The sequence below is a fragment of the Salvelinus alpinus genome, chromosome 5 (assembly GCF_045679555.1).
Source record: "Salvelinus alpinus chromosome 5, SLU_Salpinus.1, whole genome shotgun sequence".
Taxonomy (NCBI): Eukaryota; Metazoa; Chordata; class Actinopteri; order Salmoniformes; family Salmonidae; genus Salvelinus; species Salvelinus alpinus.
Window position 1 is genome coordinate 48,887,208 of NC_092090.1, and position 18,223 is coordinate 48,905,430.

The following is an 18,223-nucleotide window of genomic DNA, read 5'->3' on the forward strand; positions in this document are numbered from 1 at the left end:
CTACAATAACCCATGTGTAGCCTACAACATATTCAATTTTATTCACACTTAATTAACAATCAACAAATGTGAATTTGTTTGGCGACAGCAATACTACAGGCAAGACAAATTGTAGGCTATAACATGGGACACAACATTACAGTAACATCTAGATAAATACATTAGCTATATTGTTGAAAGTTGGATACTGCATTTATTTATGTTAGAAATTTGGATCACATGTAGGCCTATGTAATTAGATTGTAAGGATAAATATGTATTTAAGTTCTAAATAGTCATCCACCCAAAACAGTAAACATGCATTGATAATAACCAATGATAGATGGCTATATTTATGAGCATGTAGTGCCTTTCACTTCCAGAAAAACGGGTCTCACACAATGCTGTGGTTCTGACTTCAAGTTGTAGTTGTTGGTGAGGAGCAACTGGAGAAATTTCCAGACGACTGCAGTCGAAAGTTCATGACCTGTGATAATTTGGTTGTTGTAAAGGTCTTGCAGTCGACATGTAGTTGCAAGTTGAACAATTGTATACCCATAATGCACCACACGTTGAAAGGCGGTGACCAACGTTCGTCAACGTCTTGACAAAACTGATCCACTCGAACGCGCCCAATGTCTTCCATTGAGTCATTTCAGTCTGTTCGACAGGTCATTACAAACATTTTCGGAGTCTTAATGTTAACAGGAAAAAAATTACAGGCACAAGCAAGAGTATGAAAGGGTCAGAGGAGTAAAATGAAAGCAATCAAGTGACAAGTGGATTTTGCACCACTCAAACGCAGAAAATAGATGGCTGAAAAAGACAGATCCTCAGGTGGGCTGGGCATGCGCGTTGCTACTGAAACTAAGAGATAAAAAAGTAATGACGTCTTTTTCGAGGCACTAACTCCGTCATGGTTCGGTTCGTTGGACAAAGCCTGTAGTGAAATTAATTCCGTTTTAGTATGGTTTTTGGATAAATGCCGAAAATAAGATCTGTGGTATACACAGGCTTAAGAGATCTTATACATTTTGTTCTATGAGATAATCTTCATCAGCTAACGTCACTTTTTGTGGATTTTGAAGTGTTTGTCATTAAAAAAGGCACATAAAGGCTTCATAATTCATAAAGGTAATGTTAACTAACTGATATTATCCCATTGAACAAAACGTATATATTATCCCATTGAACAAAACGTATAAGATCTCCTAAACCCATGTTAACTCCAGACCTTATTTTTGTCGTTTATCCCAAAATCATATTCTTTCCCCATTCATTTTTCCCATAATGGCTGAATAAACCAGACGTTTTTAGGACGACAAGCTGGCGAGCTCTAAACTGAGGGGACTTTTACAGGAAACGAAAGTAAAGTATGACACAGGATATCGAAACCAAAGCTTTCTAGGTTATTGAATGTTCATTAGATATATTGTCTATACTTTATTTTAAATGAATAGTGGCCCTTTTTTTTCCTTGCCATTGATTGTCACAGAACCGCACTTGGTTCTTTATGGATGCAAAACATCTGTACAATCTTACTATTTAGATTATCAGAATACTTGTATGTGTTTTGAAAATGTTTACACAGTTAAAATGTGTATCTTGTAAGCCCTTATATTATTTTTTAAATACATATTCTGTTTTGTACATCAGAGTCTATACTTTTCTTTTATTAAAAGGAGCAGTAATCTTGTATGAATGGGATGAGAAGTGAATCGTTTGGACCCGCCTATTAGAGACAACCAGGAAGTAAGAAGAGTGGTGAACTTGCCTGTGTGTAGAGCTCCTGGCATACCGGTTGTGGAGGTGGGTGAGACAACGCACCACAAATACTGTCTGGCAACATGTCTCGACCTAATGGCAAGTACCATGAAGCTCTTCATAACAAACTAGCATTAGATAATAGTTAATAATTATATGACTGCCTATGTAACTCATTGATGAGAGAGAGGATTGCGGATTGTAAATGGAAATATGGAAATATGAAAGACAGACTACTCTCTTTGCTTTCGTCTCGTTACTTTCTCTTTTGCCATTGTGAAATTCAGTTTATTGTATAACTGACAACTATTATCAAATGAAGGATTGCGTAATACAAAGGTAAATAGATTAAATAATACATATCAGAGTCACATTCAGGAATATAAGGCTGACTTTAACCCAGTCATAAATGATTGTAAAGGAAACATCGTAGTTACTGGTAATGACAACTGAGCGAACTGATGAGTCATACACTAAGTGTACAAAACATTAGGAACACCTGCTCTTTCCATGATATTAACTGACCGGGTGAATCCATGTGAAACCTTCAATCAGTGTAGATGGGGGGGAGGAGACAGTTTAAAGAAGGATTTTTAAACCTTAAGGCAATTGAAACATGGATTGTGCATGTATGCCATTCAGAGGGTGATTTGGCAAAACAAATGATTTAAGTGCCTTTTAACTTTTATGGTAGAAGGTGCCAGACCCACCGGATTGAGTGTGTCAATAACTAAAATGCCGCTGGGTTCACGCTCAACAGTTTCCTGTGTGTATAAAGAATGGTCCACCACCCAAAGGACGTCCATCCAACTTGACACAACTGTGGAAGCATTGGAGTCAACATGGGCCAGCATCCCTGTGGAATGTTTTTCAACACCTTGTAGAGTCCATGCCCCAACGAATTGAGGCTGTTCTGAGGGCAAAATGGGTTGCAACTCAATATTAGCAAGGTGTTCCTAATGTTTTGTAAATCAATGAGTCATACATATACTCCTTATTTGTTTGTGTGGAAACCTCACGCATGAACTCAAGTCTCGTAACTACTGTTGATAGGAGACTTCATAGATGTTGATGCTGTTGTGGCCAGTCATAATCTGTTTTCATTGTGGATAGATTACAGATTAGATTAGAAAAGTGTATTAAGTGCCACTCTTCAGTATAACAACATTTCGTTGTTTGTCCTGAATATATATATATACTGCTTTAACAGTGTGAAAGAGATGCCTTCTTGGCAAGGTCTCCCTAACATGTATGTCATTTTAGGTACTGGGCAGAGTAAGAAAGATTGGGACCTGTCTGGTAGAAAACTGAAGTCCGTCCCTCAGATTCTCCTGGAGCATGCTGACGAGGTCAGAAGGTTGGACCTCCAGAGGAACAAAGTGAGACAGCTCAATTGGATCTCCAACCTGGTAAACCTGAGAGAGCTCAACCTCTCCAGGAACGAGCTAGTGGACTTTCCCCTGGAGATTAGATTTTTGAAACATCTGGAGCGGCTCTACATGAACCAGAACAACATCAAGGTCATCCCTGAAGACGTCTTCCCTCATCTGGGGAAGCTATGGTTCCTCAAGCTCAGCACCAACCGTCTGGCCAAACTCCCGGTGGACCTGAGTCAATGCCACAGCCTCAGCTACCTCAACCTGTCCAATAACTGCCTGAAGGACCTCCAGGCACTGGTGGGGCTACCTAAACTCAAGGAGCTGTTCGTAGAACGGAATAGCCTGACTGAACTTCCAGCCCAGCTGTTCCAGAAGGGGAACTCGGAGCTGACCCTGTTCAAGGCCACAGGGAACCCGCTGAGTACCCCCCCAGAGGAGGTGTGTGACGGAGGAGTGAGGGACATTCAGAGCTACTTCGCCATGATGGAGGAGGAAGGCACTGACACGCACACCACAGCCCGGACAGTCAAAACCATGTTCCTGGGTTCCTCCATGGCTGGAAAGTCCACGCTGTGTCGTAGCTTGAAGCATGGGGTGGCTGTGAGGGTAGACGAGGAGGACAGAACGGAGGGGATAGAGATCAGTGAGATGGATATGGAGGGGATCCGGTTCCTATTCTGGGACTTCGCAGGGCAGGAAGAATACTACCTGACGCATCACGTCTTCATCACCCCCAGAGCCCTCGTTATCCTCGCTGTTGATTTGGCCAGGTAAACATGTCAGTTGATGGAGATCACTGTGCACAACGTGTTCATTTGTGGGGAACTGACATTTTTAATTCAACAACAGTCTTTTACAGTCTTCTAATATTTTCATCAACAGATAGTTTTGAAGATCATTGATCATGTTTTATTGATAGTACAGTATATTGATGAATATAGTTTGTTGGTTTTACTGACTTGGGCATGACCTTGCCTTACATGTCAAAATGTATCTTTGTAATGTCTCAGCTACAACATGGAAGACCCCCAGTCTTACAAAGAGAAGGTGTGTTTCTGGATCAATAACATCCAGCTTCGCGTCCCTGCCTCTGTGGTCTTACTGGTGGGAACTCATTGTGACCAGTGTCAAGACCAAGATGAGGTGATGGAGAAGAAGAGACACATCGAGGAGAACGTTCGAGTCATGCTCAAAGAAAGGAAGGAGGTTTTACAACTACAGCAGAAGAACCTGAAGGGCAGTACAGACCCCTCTCTGTTTTCTGAACAGATGAGCGAACTTGACCGGCTTATGGAGTATCATTTACAGGTATTGTGTCCAAATTTTAGTTTTGTAAAGAGTGTTTGCTCTTTGAAATGGCCTAACATTTGTTCTGCAAGTATATGAATTGGTTTCTAATGTGTTTGCGCAGGTCCTGGAACTTGTACCTATTGACTGCACTATGCAAGAGGACATTGTCAAGCTCAAGGAGCACATTGTGAGGCATATCTTAACAAAGGATACATTCCCATGTGCTGAAAGGACCCTGCCCAAAAGCTACGAAAAAGTTGAGTTAGCCATTCATGACCTAGTGGAACAAAACCAAATACCTCAACACGGTAAGTTATTTCCAGTAAAAAAAATAAATCCTTATTGAAAGTTAACGGCTTTTGAATTGTAATTTTATCATTAACTTTCTCAAATGACTGAATTGAAATGAAATCAACTTCAACCCTGTTAATTGCATTTTTAATAATTCTATTATCAATACTGACATATGTCCATGTTAGGACAGTCAAACTGTGCTTGTCCTAATATCGGCACAATGAGGTATGTACCGCGTTATAACTCGGTCACATTACTCCAATCAGACGTCCCTTTTCCTCAACACCAGGAATAGTTTCTTTTGATGACCTTCTGAGTGACCTCCTTCTGCACCTTGAGTTGGGCGAGGAGAACGTCCACTCCATCCTACGCTACCTCCATCGCATCGGCATCATCGTGTGGTACGAGGAGATCCCTGCACTGAAGGATAGGGTGTTCGTTCAGCCATCTTTTCTCATCTCACTCTTCAAGGTGAGACCTGAGGGTGACGGAAGGAAAACGTCTGAATTAGTGATCAACGATACCTGGTCCAGGAGAGCTACAGGGGTATGGAGGCTTTTTGCCCCGTATTTGAAAAACGTATGCTCTCAATTAGTTGAATCGGGTACTTTTGTGCTGGGCTAGAGCGAGACCTGGTATTTCCTGTCCCTGTAGCTCTCCAGGATCAGGTTAAGTGTACTTTGAGTACAGTGGCATGCGAAAGTGTTCACCCCCCCTTGGCATTTTTCCTATTTTGTTGTCTTACAACCTGAAATTAAAATGGATTTTTGGGGGGTTTGTATCATTTGATTTACACAACATGCCTACCACTTTGAAGATGAAAGATATTTTTTATTGTGAAACAAACAAGAAATAAGCGTGCATAACTATTCACCCCCCCAAAGTCAATACTTTGTATAACCACTTTTTGCAGCAATTACAGCTGCAAGTCTCTTGGGGTATGTCTCTATAAGCTTGGTACATCTAGCCACTGGGATTTTTGCCCATTCTTCAAGGCAAAACTGCCTGCAGCTCCTTCAAGTTGGATGGGTTCCGCTGGTGTACAGAAATCTTTAAGTCATACCACAGATTTTCAATTGGATTGAGGTCTGGGCTTTGACTAGGCCATTCCAAGACATTTAAATGTTTCCCCTTAAACCACTCGAGTGTTGCTTTAGCAGTATGATTAGGGTCATTGTCCTGCTGTAAGGTGAACCTCCGTCCCAGTCTCAAATCTCTGGAAGACTGAAACAGGTTTCCCTCAAGAATTTCCCTGTATTTAGAGCCATCCATCATTCCAGACATAGCGTTTTCCTTGATGGCCAAAAAGCAAAATTTGAGTCTCATCTGACCAGAGTACCTTCTTCCATATGTTTGGAAGTCTCCCACATGCCTTTTGGTGAACACCAAACATGCTTATTCTTTTCTGGCCACTCTTTCGTAAAGCCCAGCTCTGTGGAGTGTACGGCTTAAAGTGGTCCTATGGACTATGTCCAATCTCCGCTGTGGAGCTTTGCAGCTCCTTCAGGGTTGTCTTTGGTCTCTTTGTTGCCTCTCTGATTAATACCCTCCTTGCCTGGTCTGTGAGTTTTGGTGGGCGGCCCTCTTTTGGCAGGTTTGTTGTGGTGCCATGTTCTTTCAATTTTTTAATAATGGATTTAATGGTGCTCCGTGGGATGTTCAAAGTTTCTGATATTTTTTTATAACCCAACCCTGATCTGTACTTCTCCACAACTTTGTCCTTGACATGTTTGGCGATCTCGTTGGTCTTCATGGTGCCGCTTGCTTGGTGGTGTTGCAGACTCTGGGGCCTTTCAGAACAGGTGTATATATACTGAGATCATGTGACACTTAGATTGCACACAGGTGGACTTTATTTAACTGACTATGTGGCTTCTGAAGGTAATTGGTTGCACCAGATCTTATTTAGGGGCTTCATAGCAAAGGGGGTGAATACATATGCACGCACCACTTTTCCATATTACATTTTTTTCATTTACTTAACCAATTTGGACTTTTGTGTATGTCCATTACATGAAATCCAAATAAAATCCATTTAAATGACAGGTTGTAATGCAATAAAATAGGAAAAATGCCATGGGGGTGAATACTTTTGCAAGGCACTGTAGGTGGCACAATTAAGTAGCAAAGAGAACATGCTGTAATCTATTTGAATTACGGTGTTGTATTTAAAGTATTCTCCAGTACGGTGTCCATATCAGGACAACATCATATGTCCATGAAAGTTGCGTCAGAGTCACTCTGACTGCTGTCCTAATATGGACACCGTACTCCTATTACCAACGTCTCTCCTTTCCCCTAACCCAGACCATCGTGAGACACGACCTGGTCAAGCAGATGGAGGCCATCCCCAGAGACGAGCTGCGGCAAGAGGGCAACCTGTTGGTCCACCGGGGCACGTGGGTGGATGACTTCAAGGAGAAGGGCACCCTGCACAACGCGGCCACACGGATCCTGGTACGCAGAGAACTGAGGCGGCTGCGGATGGACGATGAAGATCTGGTGGAGGAGGTGGTGGGGAGTAAGACTAAGGAGGGGATGCTACTTAGCCTCCTGCAGCACTTTGAAGTCTGTCTCCCGGCTAAGGTGGGTAGTCCCCTGAACCCGGCGGCCCCGGAGTTCAAACCCGGGGAGAAGCAGTGGAAGTCATCCAACTTGGCCAGTGGTGATCTGGACGGAGCATGTCTCTTCCCCAGCTACCTGCAGGATAATCGAATGGTCGTGAAGATGTGGGGAGAAGACAAGCTGGATGATATAAATGTCTGTGTTTACTTTCTACCTGAGATCCCTCATGGCTTCTTCCACAGGTAGCATTGGAATCTAGTCTACCATTTCATTGCCCTGATGTTTCACTTTAATTGTCACAAATGTTCCTAAATAAATATTTATGTGCAGTTTGTATGGTTTTACAAATAAACTATTGATAGATAAAATATGTGGTTATTTACGACATTTATTTGTATTTCAGGCTGATCATCAAGACGTGCTCCCTGTACCCGATTCACTGGATAGGGAAGGACCACTGCCTGCTCAGCTCTGGAGACAAACTGGTGCTGATGAGAGAGAACAATAAAGATGGAGATCAACACATACAGATTCGCTGCAAGAGACCTAAGACCAATGGTACAGTATGCTATTCCTCTATTTCATCTGGAGAGGCAAATTAATGAGAATATGGGGTAAATTCAATCAGTCTGCATAGTAAGAAAAATGCTCGTGAGGACCAGCTGATCACTTTTAGTTTAAATAATGTCCCATACTTGGTGTTCAGAAAACTTTCCCAAACCGTCTTATGCAACACTTTGAAGACGTCTTCAAACATTCAAAACATGAAAATTATTTTTTATTTATTTGAAGGGCGACTTAACTTCCTGATTTGGCCTTGTTTTTAATCCATGCTTATTAAGAAATGGCTGAAGGCAAATAAGAGTTGTCTTGGTGCGTGGTTTGATGTGAGTGTGCTTTGGGTGTGTCTTTGCCATTCAATCACAATAAACAAGTGCAGTAGTGAGTACAGCGAGGTAAGCTAAGCTAGCTTTGCTATGGAGAGAACAACGTTTTGAAGTTGAGGACTTCTCCCCTCCCGACTGACTCGCCATCTCAAGATAGTCAGCTAATTCAGTTCTATGTGTAGGTTAAAGGCTGTGCTTACCTTGTGTTTACCCAAGCTGGGTTGGGCTCCCGAGTGGCACAGCGGTCTAAGGCACTGCATCTCAGTGCAAGAGGTGTCACTACAGTCCCTGGTTCAAATTCAGGCTGTATCACATCAGTCCGTGATTGGGAGTCCCATAGAGCGTAGCACAATTGGCCCAGCGTCGTCCGTGTTTGGCCGGGGTAGGTTGTCATTGTAAATAAGAATTTGTTCTGACTTGCCAAGTTAAATAAAGGTTAAATTAAAAAAAATAAAAAGCTGAGGGCAGCTAGCTTGGTGATAGCTGTAGCTGGCTATCCTATCTAGCTGATATTTCTCTGTCAAATCAGTTATGGCAAGCGCCAGTGTCTGGAATGTGTTTCTTAAGACACCTGCTCTACAACGCCTTGCTACGAAAGAAGCTTGCGACTTCATTTCAACGTGTAAATACATGTTACAATGGAAACGATATCAACTGCTGCGAGTTGAATGCCCGCGGTCTTCAGTCAGTTCAGCTGTCCTACAACACAATATTCTAGAACGGCCTCATCTCTTCTAATGTCCACTGTTAGATATTTCCCGTGAGACAAATCCCAGAACTAATGTCCCTACAGGTGTTGGCTAGATGTGGATATTGCACAAACATCACCCAGCTTGAGTGTACATGCAGTACATCAACAACAACACAAATCGATGGATGTGTTTGTGTTCAAGACCAAATATTTTCTATGTAAAAAATCTTATGGATGTTCTTATAAATACATTTTGCCTACACTTTACCGAACAAATCAAAATCCGTTGTGTTTAGAGTACAACTTCAGCTGTCTAACCAGGACTAGAATGGCATTTCTATGGTCTATTTCCCAAAATGTAATGATTTGGCTGTCTAACACACTAACATGCACAACTCTCTGGGTGAGGTTCTGTCTTCAAGTCTCCAGGGAGTGATGAAGACCCTTCCATTTATGTAATGTATTACATGTGCAGTCGGCAGAGTTGGGCAGTAGCGAATCCGTTACGTGTAAAGGATTACAAATAATAAAAACGGTAACTGTAATCCGTTACGTTACTAGCAAAAATATTGTAGTCGGATTACAGCTACTTTTGAAAAACTAGGTGATTACTTTTCAATTCAGGAAGGATGTTTGCGAAACAACATCTTTGACACTTCTCTGTTTTCTCAATGACGTTCAAATCGACATTGAAAAAAGGAGCAAGTTTTAAGTTTGTTCCACCTGAGCGTCTCTGACCACAAGTCAGATACCACTATGATGAAACACCAAATGTGTTTTGGTGGATCGCGGGAAAAGAGCAGGAATAGGTTTTTGTAGGCTACAGTCCAAGCTATGTATTCCAATGGTGCGACTGCTGTCGGCACCCAAAGATTATCCAATTTGAATAAACGCTTGGAGGTAAGGACGACAGCAGTGGTGTAGTCTATGGCGATACGGATATCACTTATTATTAGCGTTGATGTGAACCACACTCCTGCTCTCTCATTTAGGTATTTGCGCCTTACGGATTGTGGTTGTTGTGGATGGCTGTTCACAAATCTAAATGTATATTTGAACCCAATAACGGTTGAATTCAAAAGGTTTAAGCTGCCTATCAATCATTGTTTTTGAAACCAGTGGACAGCCAGTGAAAAATACGTTCTTGCAACAGCTGAATACTGTAGTGTCGATCCCAGCCTATGGAATAAAAGTGTGGCTTTTATTGCTCAATCTAATTCATGCTGATAAAATAAATTAATTCATAGGCCTAATGAACACATGCTCAAACTCACACATTTTTGATAGACTGAAAGGGGCAATCTGTCGTTGCTACATCCATTTTTGGGACTTATAAATTAATTATGTATATAATTTGATTCCTTCATTTATGAGCTTAGTTCAACTGTCACACTCCACGAGAACCCAAAATATAAGCTTGTTTTTCTCCAATGTTTGTAAACATTGTAAATGTAAACAAACACTGTATAGCCCCAACATGGTTAAAACATACATTTTTTATATCATTTCATCCACAGCTCTGTCTATTCATCTGAGAGTGGTTACATTTCTCCAGGCCCATCCCTCAGCTTTTTACAAAAACAGAGGCGGGGCACCATTTTGTTATTGTTTCATCTGTGGACTTGCCTTTTAAACAGCTGCATATTATCAAGATATAAAAGTGTCACCAACAAAAAGGTAAACCAAACAATAGGCCCATAGCAAATGCGGCATATGGCATTAATTTTTCACATGTACTTGTAAATGGCACTTTTCAGTAGTGCTCAAGCATGCCGTTCCATGAATGCAGCATTTATTTTTCAACTCGAATCAATGATCCCAATCAGTCCTCCATGACAACAAAATCATAAACAACAGAGTAGGGCTGGCTAATAAATCCTTTGTTTTTGGGTTATGCTCAGGTAAAACAATTTGGTTAATCTATACTTCCATATTTCCAAGTCCTATTCTTGAAGATCAAGGGGTATAACCTGTATTGAAATGACTGTAATTCTAAAATATCTTTACATTAAAAACCTAATTCTAACTTATAACTTATTATATGTAATAGAAGGCGATGGGTTAGAAGAAGCCTACATAACCAACCCACAAAGTAAAATGTAACATATGGCCAGCTATGTAAACTTTAACTTTGATTTATCCTGCAATACAGTAGATGTCGTTCAATTGGTAACACACATTTTTGTCTTCTTCTAATGCCTCTTAATAGGAAAGTAATCTAAAAGTAACTGAATGTAATCAGATTTGGGTAATCCAAAAAGTTACGTTACTGATTACAATTTTGGACAGGTAACTAGTAACTAACGGATTACATTTAGAAAGTAACCTACCCAACCCTGGCAGTCAGGTGGCAGCAGGGGTGGAGTGCATGACACTCCATTCTGGATATGTCAGAGTTTGCCTCATGGGTCCAGCAGGCAGAGTTAAATAACTACAAGCAGATGTGAGGTGCGGAAGGATAGCACTCTTCGGATACTGAGTAGCCTACAGAGTAATATGAGAAGAATGCAATTGCTGAACTTATGTAGATATTCTAAAGAAAGTGTTTGATAATGTTCAAGTGTAACAGTACCATGTAGCATATACCATCGTTCACATAATACTGTGGAAGCAGTGCTCTGCTAATATAACAATGTGCAAATATTACAGTTGTCTTCCATCTTTTATTGTCATTCACAGCCGATACAGATACTGTACCTATAAACATTTTGTTTGGTGGAGCTGGGGCTACCTTGCCAAACATGTCAGTTGTCATACACTGTATGACCAAAAGTATGTGGACACTGATGCCATAAGAGCAGTAATGAGGTCGGGCACTGATGTTGAGCAATTAGGCCTGGCTCGCAGTCGGCGTTCCAATTCATCCCAAAGGTGTTCGATGGGGTTCAGGTCAGGGGTCTGTGCAGGCCAGTCAAGTTCTTCCACACCGATCTCGACAAACAATTTCTGTATGGACCTGAACCCCATCGGGGGTATTGTCATGCTGAAACAGGAAAGGGCCTTCCCCAAACTGTTGCCACGAAGTTGGAAGCACAGAATCGTCTAAAATACCATTGTATGCTGTAGCGTTTAGATTTCCCTTCACTGGAACTAAGGGGCCTAGTCCGAACCATGAAAAACAGCCCCAGACTATTATTCCTCCTCCACCAAACTTTACAGTTGGCACTATGCATTGAGGCAGGTAGCGTTCTCCTGGTATCTGCCAAACCCAGATTAATCTGTCAGACTGCCAGATGGTGAAGCGTGATGCATCACTCCAGAGAACGCGTTTACACTGCTCCAGAGTCCAATGGCGGCAGGCTTTACACCACTCCAGCTGATGCTTGGCGTTGCGCATGGGGATCTTAGGCTTGTGTGTGGCGCCTCGGCCATGGATACCCATTTCATGAAGCTCCCGATGAACAGTTCTTGTGCTGACGTTGCTTCTAGAGGCAGTTTGGAACTCGGTAGTGAGTGTTACAAGCAAGGACAGATGATTTTTACGCGCTACGCCCTTCAGCACTCGGCAGTCCCGTTCTGTGAGTTTGTGTGGCCTACCACTTTGCAACTTCGTTGTTGGTCTTAGACGTTTCCACTTCATAATAACAGCACTTACAGTTGACCGGGGCAGCTCTTGCAGGACAGATATTTGACGAACTGACTTGTTGGAAAGGTGGCATCCTATGACAGTGCCACATTGAAAGTCAATGAGCTCTTCAGTAAGGCCATTCAGTAAGGCCAATGTTTGTCTATGGAGATTGCATGGCTGTGTGCTCGATTTTATACACCTGTGTGACTGAAATAGTGTGACTGAAATAGCCAATCCCACTCATTTGAAGGGGTGTCCACATACTCTTGTGTATATATAGTGTGCCTTCCTGTATGGTGTTAACAGTGCCAGTAGATCAGCTCCAGGCCCCTCTCGTCACAGATACGGGTCATGAAGGAGCCTGACTTACAGATCTGACCCAGCTCCTATTACAGAGAAAGAGAGGGAGAGAGTGAAAGACTGTCACCATATGATCATGGAAGCCAACAGTAAACACACGGTTGAACACAGCCAATCAGAGATTATGATTCACAGCTAATTCACAAGGGACATGTCCCAGCATGGCACTAACTGGTTGACATTACTAACCCAGGCCCAGGAGTAGTCCATTGGATAAGGGGAACCTTACAACATACAAGACACAAACACACACAGTACTAATTACATTATCAATGGTGGTTATTTCCTCCATTATTCTGAAATGGGACTGGTGTCTGATCATTGCCTCCTTATCTGTTGAGCTTTTATCATTATTTTGTCCCTAGAAAATACACATTTTGAAAATACGCCCTCAAATGCTAGCTAGTTTGATTATTTAGCAGTGATCTTACAGTAGCTAGTCAGTTTAAATAGTTGAATGGTGAAGTCAGTGTGCTTGGTGTACATGTCCTGGAAAAGTTGACAGACCTTGTAACTATTAACTTTGATAGAAAACGTCGCTAAATAAATAGAATCTTGAAACCGTGGAGAGCGAAACACCTATCCATTTACAGGTAGATTACCCTGATTTAAATTATTTAGTGATTTCGCAGTTTACATAATTATTCATGGTTCTACCAACTCCAGGAGAAGCCTTTCTCAAATCATGCAAGAAAAAAGATGTCACTTTATTTGGAATGGCAAACCAGATAACGTTAAACAAGATTATTTATAAAACAAACATGAGTTTGGAGGGTTAAAACTATTCAATATTAAGGCCATTAAACCTCTCTCTTTAAGCCTCCATTGTACCAAAATTGTACCTAAATCCAAACTGGTCTTCCAATAAGCTACTAAGAGATGCCCATCCTATGTTTAAGAGTGGGCTCTGCCTTTTTGCAGATTAAAATCCTCACATTTTGGATTGACAATGGATCCTCCTTTTTAAATGAAGTCATTGGCTACAATTTAAATGTCATCCTCCAGAAAAGACCGATCTAATATTAAAGGCAATTAATATGGCTAATCTCCAATGTACTGATAGAGAAAAAAACAAGTGTTTCTTAGGAAAATTGTACAAGAAGAGGATAATATTTATGAAGTACGGTAAAATTGTCATACAAGCAACTAAGAACAGTGTATGGAGTTGTATGCGCAATACAAAATTAACTCATAAAAGTCTAAAGTTCTGCCATAAAATTGGAAGAGACAATTACTTTAAGAAGAAATTAATCAATTAGTCTGTCTGCCACCCATTAAAATCAAATCATGGCTTAAAATTATTAGTATGAATTGAAAAATGTATCAGTCTCACTTAGTCAAAAGGTTTGACAGATTTAAGTATAAAATTCAAGTCAGTTGGGAACAGGTCTTTGATGTCCCAATACCCCGGCATTGGGATTATAAACTGATATATAAAACAACAATTGACACATCAATCCATTAGTTTCAATATATATGATTATGGTATGTAAAATACTTGCTATAAACAGAATCAATACAGCATCTTTTTCTGGTACTGTCCATCGGTGGCTCACTTTTGGAGTCAGGTCCCAGGAATGGTTGTTATGTCATAATATCAGAGTTCACATGGACCTGCAAACTGTATTGCCAGGAGATCTGAAAAAGCACGACCAATCAATGGGAAATATCATCATACTCTTGGGTAAAGTATTTATTTTTAGGGCAACTGGTAGAAGTGTTACAAATAGGGAGGTTCAGGACCCTCATAAGACATCACAGTAAAATGGAGGGATGTATTGCAAAAAGAAAAATTGCATTATACTGGGAAAGATGGGTTAATCTGTGAATATCGGAGGGTTGGAGTTAAAAATCCAAATGGCATTATACTAGGAAAGATGGCTTAATCTGTGGACATCAGCAGGTTGGAGTTAAACTCAGGATGAATGGTGGATTGGCCGCTGTGGGTGAAAATCTAACACTTTCAGAAAGAGGAAATTAGGTATTAGGAACGCCTTCACCCCCTTTTGCCCTCAGAACAGACTCAATTCGTTGGGGGATGGACTCTACAAGGTGTCGAAAGCATTCCACAGGGATGCTGGCCCATGTTGACTCCAATGCTTCCCACAGTTGTGTCAAATTGGATGGATGTCCTTTGGGTGGTGGACAATTCCTGATACACACGGGAAACAGTGTGTAACAGTGTGTACAGTGTGAAAAACCAAGCAGCATTGCAGTTCTTGACAAACTCAAACCAATATGCCTGGCACCTATTACCATACCCCGTTCAAAGACACTTAAATCTTTTGTCTTGCCCATTCACCCTATGAACGGCACACACACACACACAATACATGTCTCAATTGTCTCAAGGTTAAAACAAATGTTTTACCTGTCTCCTCCTTCATCTACACTGATTGAAGTGGATTTAACAAGTGACATCAATAAGGGATCATAGCTTTCACCTTGTCAGTCTATGTCATGGAAAGAGCAGGTGTTCCTAATGATGTGTACACTCAATGTACCGTATGTTTAATTTAAATACACAGCGGAAATAGCTGTAAGTAGCAGTAGAAGTATTGTTGTCCATTCGTTTACTCCAATCAGAGGAGGGATGGTAGGGTTAGAGAAAATAAATTATGAAGAAAACATTTAATAAAATAAGGGGGATTAGAAATAATGCAAACAGTTACATTGATAGAACCCCTGGAATTCTACAGTTGATCTACGAGTTTTATTATTATTGTCAGTAAGCTGGCAACATGTATCACACATGTCGTTAGGTTTGCTTGATTATGAGCTAATGTTACCTAGTTACCTAATCAAACCTGTCTTCATGTGTACCGCAAATCGGCCTCACATTACACATTAGGGAGAGGCTATGTATTTAGCTAGTTACATCAACGTATCATCGCGGCATAGCCAATCAAATAATCACATCTAGCTAGCTATAAACAAAATGTAGCAATTTACCAACAACATTCCAGTCTCAGGATTGACGGTAAACAACCCAAGTACAAGCTAGTTGGACGTAATCCATATTCTGAACTGCTCAAAATTGTTGAACAACTTTATGGAAACCCCTTTTTTACTAGAATAGCTATTTCCCAAGTTCGTTTTACGTGACCTGGTGCCCCGGGTGCACGGGGTTCACTCTATTTTTACCATTCCATTGGTCCTCCTAAGAGGTCTTCACCCGCCTGAGGCACCGAGCCATGGAAAGCGAACTCGCCCAGTCTCCTCACAGAAAACACTGCACCACAATGTGGTAATAGGCAAAATAGGACATGAATTGTTCATATAATTGAAATACAAAACGAAACCCTCAAGTACAGTAAGTCATGTCGCAGTTACTAACCAAATTCCATTTTGGATGAGACTTCATAACCAAAATTATCCTATTTACACTTTGTAGTCAATTTGGAGACTATAATAAATGTTTCTGACTCATATCGATGCCATAGACCGTTTTCAAAAAGAGAAGTTGGTTTTCAAGGGCAGATGACATTTGAGCTCAAGCTATGTAGTTATGCTATGAAAGCAAAATATTTAGTCCTAATGAGGAAAAACATTTTAAAAGTAGTCACTAATGTGTTGTAAACAATTTCATCTCGTTGACATCAGCATATTTGTCTTTTTCCAGAAGAGTTCTGTCGTTCTTGGGATCTCTTCCTGTCGGTGATGACAAAGCTAGCGGTGCTGTCTAGACAGTGGCCTGGCCTATCCCAACATGTCCACACCCCCTGTAAGGAGAAAGGTTGCACAGCCTACTTCGTCTGGAGAGACTGGCAGGACCTCCCAAACTCAGACATATATGACCTGTAAGCCAAATGTATCTAACGTAATTGTTACTTGTCTATTTGTCAATGCACAACTTTATTGTTATTATATTATTGCACTTATCTCAAATTATAATTATGTTGTTTCTCTATCAATACACTATTAAAATACTATTAAAACTGAAGTGTGTGTGTTGAACAGTGTGAAGGAGGAAAAACAACTCTGCCGAAATGGACACACGCGACGGACCGAGTTGCTTTTCCCAAAAGGTACCGTATGTTTTTAATCTTAAAGTAAGAGGGATTACCTACCATTTACAATTAATACTTCCCATTCAAATTGTGTGTTTTTTTTAGATCCTGTTGTCAACAAATCAAAAGAACAATGACCAGAACCTAGAAAGTGGAACTTCATTTGCGGGAGATGGTTTCTCTTTCAGTGATGTCTCCAAGTTGACTATCTTACTATCAAAACATTTTTCTTATATGCAACATCAAAATCTTCACTCCTTACAGTTTGGGTTTAGGCTTGAGGTCTCATTTATAGATAAAAGTGCACAGAGGGAGCAACCATATTCATGTTTCTCTCTCAATATTATGAAAAGATAACTTTTTATATCCTACCACAGGGCAGCGCTCTTGATCCATTCTGATAAAAAGAATACTGATGTACAGCTACACAAAACTTCATTGCAGTCCAGATATCCACTTTTTGATGCCTTATCCTGATGTCAAATAAATTATTTCAAGCCCCTGACATGACATAATCCTTTTTTATTTGTAATGTATTTTATTTATTTATTCAATACTTCATTCCAGATGTAGATTGTAATGGGTTACTTGATATCCAAATCATAAATTCAGAGTGCTGAACGTGTTCTATGAGGATTGTACAATTCAACATTTTTTCTTCCATTCATTTCAGAACTGAATTGAAATGGAGTTGACCCAAACCCTGGCTATAATGTTTTTATACTGAAGGAATTCTCTGTATGTTCTATCCTGGGGGAGTGGTGCACCTAACTGAATTACTGTGACTTCAGAAGGTATTCACGCCCCTTGACCTTTTCCACATTTTGTTGTATTACAACCTGAATTTAAAATGGATTACATTTAGATTTTGTGTCACTGGTTTACACACAATATCACATAATGTCAAAGTGGAATTATGTTTTTGAAATTTTTACAAATTATTAAAAGTGAAAAGCCAAATCTATGGTTGTATAATTTTACACCTGTTTTTACGCCACAGTCCTTCAATCCCGGTACTTAGTTTTTTTTGTTTTTCAAAATGCCTTAAGTCAATAAGTATTCAACCCCTTTGTTATGGCAAGCCTAAATTAGTTCAGGAGTAAAAATGTGCTTCACATGTTCCATAATAAGTTGCATGGACTCTGTGTGCATTAATAGTTTTTAACACGATTTTTGAATGACTACCTCATCTCTGTACCCCACACATACAATTATCTGTAAGGTCCCTCAGTCGAGCAGTGATTTTCAAACACTGATTCAACCACAAAGACAAGGGATGTTTTCCAATGCCTCGCAAATAAGGGCACTTATTCAAAAACATGCATCCTGTTTGCAATAAGTAAAGCTAAGTACAGGCAAATCCTAGAGGAAATCCTGATTCAGTCTGCTTTCTAAAAGACACTGGGAGATAACTTCACCTTTTAGCAGTGGAGGAA

At 40.6% G+C, this 18,223-nt stretch overlaps 1 protein-coding gene across 2 annotated transcripts; it reads left to right on the top strand.

Moving 5' to 3' along the window:
- Window positions 1–631: 631 nt before the first annotated feature.
- Window positions 632–17,292, top strand: LOC139576289 (malignant fibrous histiocytoma-amplified sequence 1 homolog). 2 transcript variants are annotated; one of them, XM_071402219.1, is made up of 11 exons: window positions 632–816; window positions 1,662–1,842; window positions 3,007–3,892; window positions 4,133–4,430; window positions 4,534–4,720; window positions 4,996–5,177; window positions 7,014–7,513; window positions 7,675–7,829; window positions 16,400–16,577; window positions 16,738–16,805; window positions 16,893–17,292. In XM_071402219.1, exons 2-11 carry the CDS (start codon window positions 1,827–1,829, stop codon window positions 16,922–16,924), a joined length of 2,502 nt encoding a protein of 833 aa, XP_071258320.1. In that variant the 5' UTR covers window positions 632–816; window positions 1,662–1,826; the 3' UTR covers window positions 16,925–17,292. The 2 variants fall into 2 exon arrangements, with proteins under 2 accessions (XP_071258320.1, XP_071258321.1); XM_071402220.1 differs by having other exon boundaries at window positions 633–816; window positions 1,662–1,788.
- The last annotated feature ends 931 nt before the right edge of the window (window positions 17,293–18,223 follow it).

What these genes read in the sequence shown, in the direction of transcription:
- LOC139576289 (XM_071402219.1), top strand. An exon ending in TTCTCATCTCACTCTTCAAG is followed by an intron (nt 5,178 to 7,013) that starts GTGAGACCTGAG and finishes CCCCTAACCCAG; the next exon opens with ACCATCGTGAGACACGACCT. An exon ending in AACTCAGACATATATGACCT is followed by an intron (nt 16,578 to 16,737) that starts GTAAGCCAAATG and finishes TGTGTTGAACAG; the next exon opens with TGTGAAGGAGGAAAAACAAC.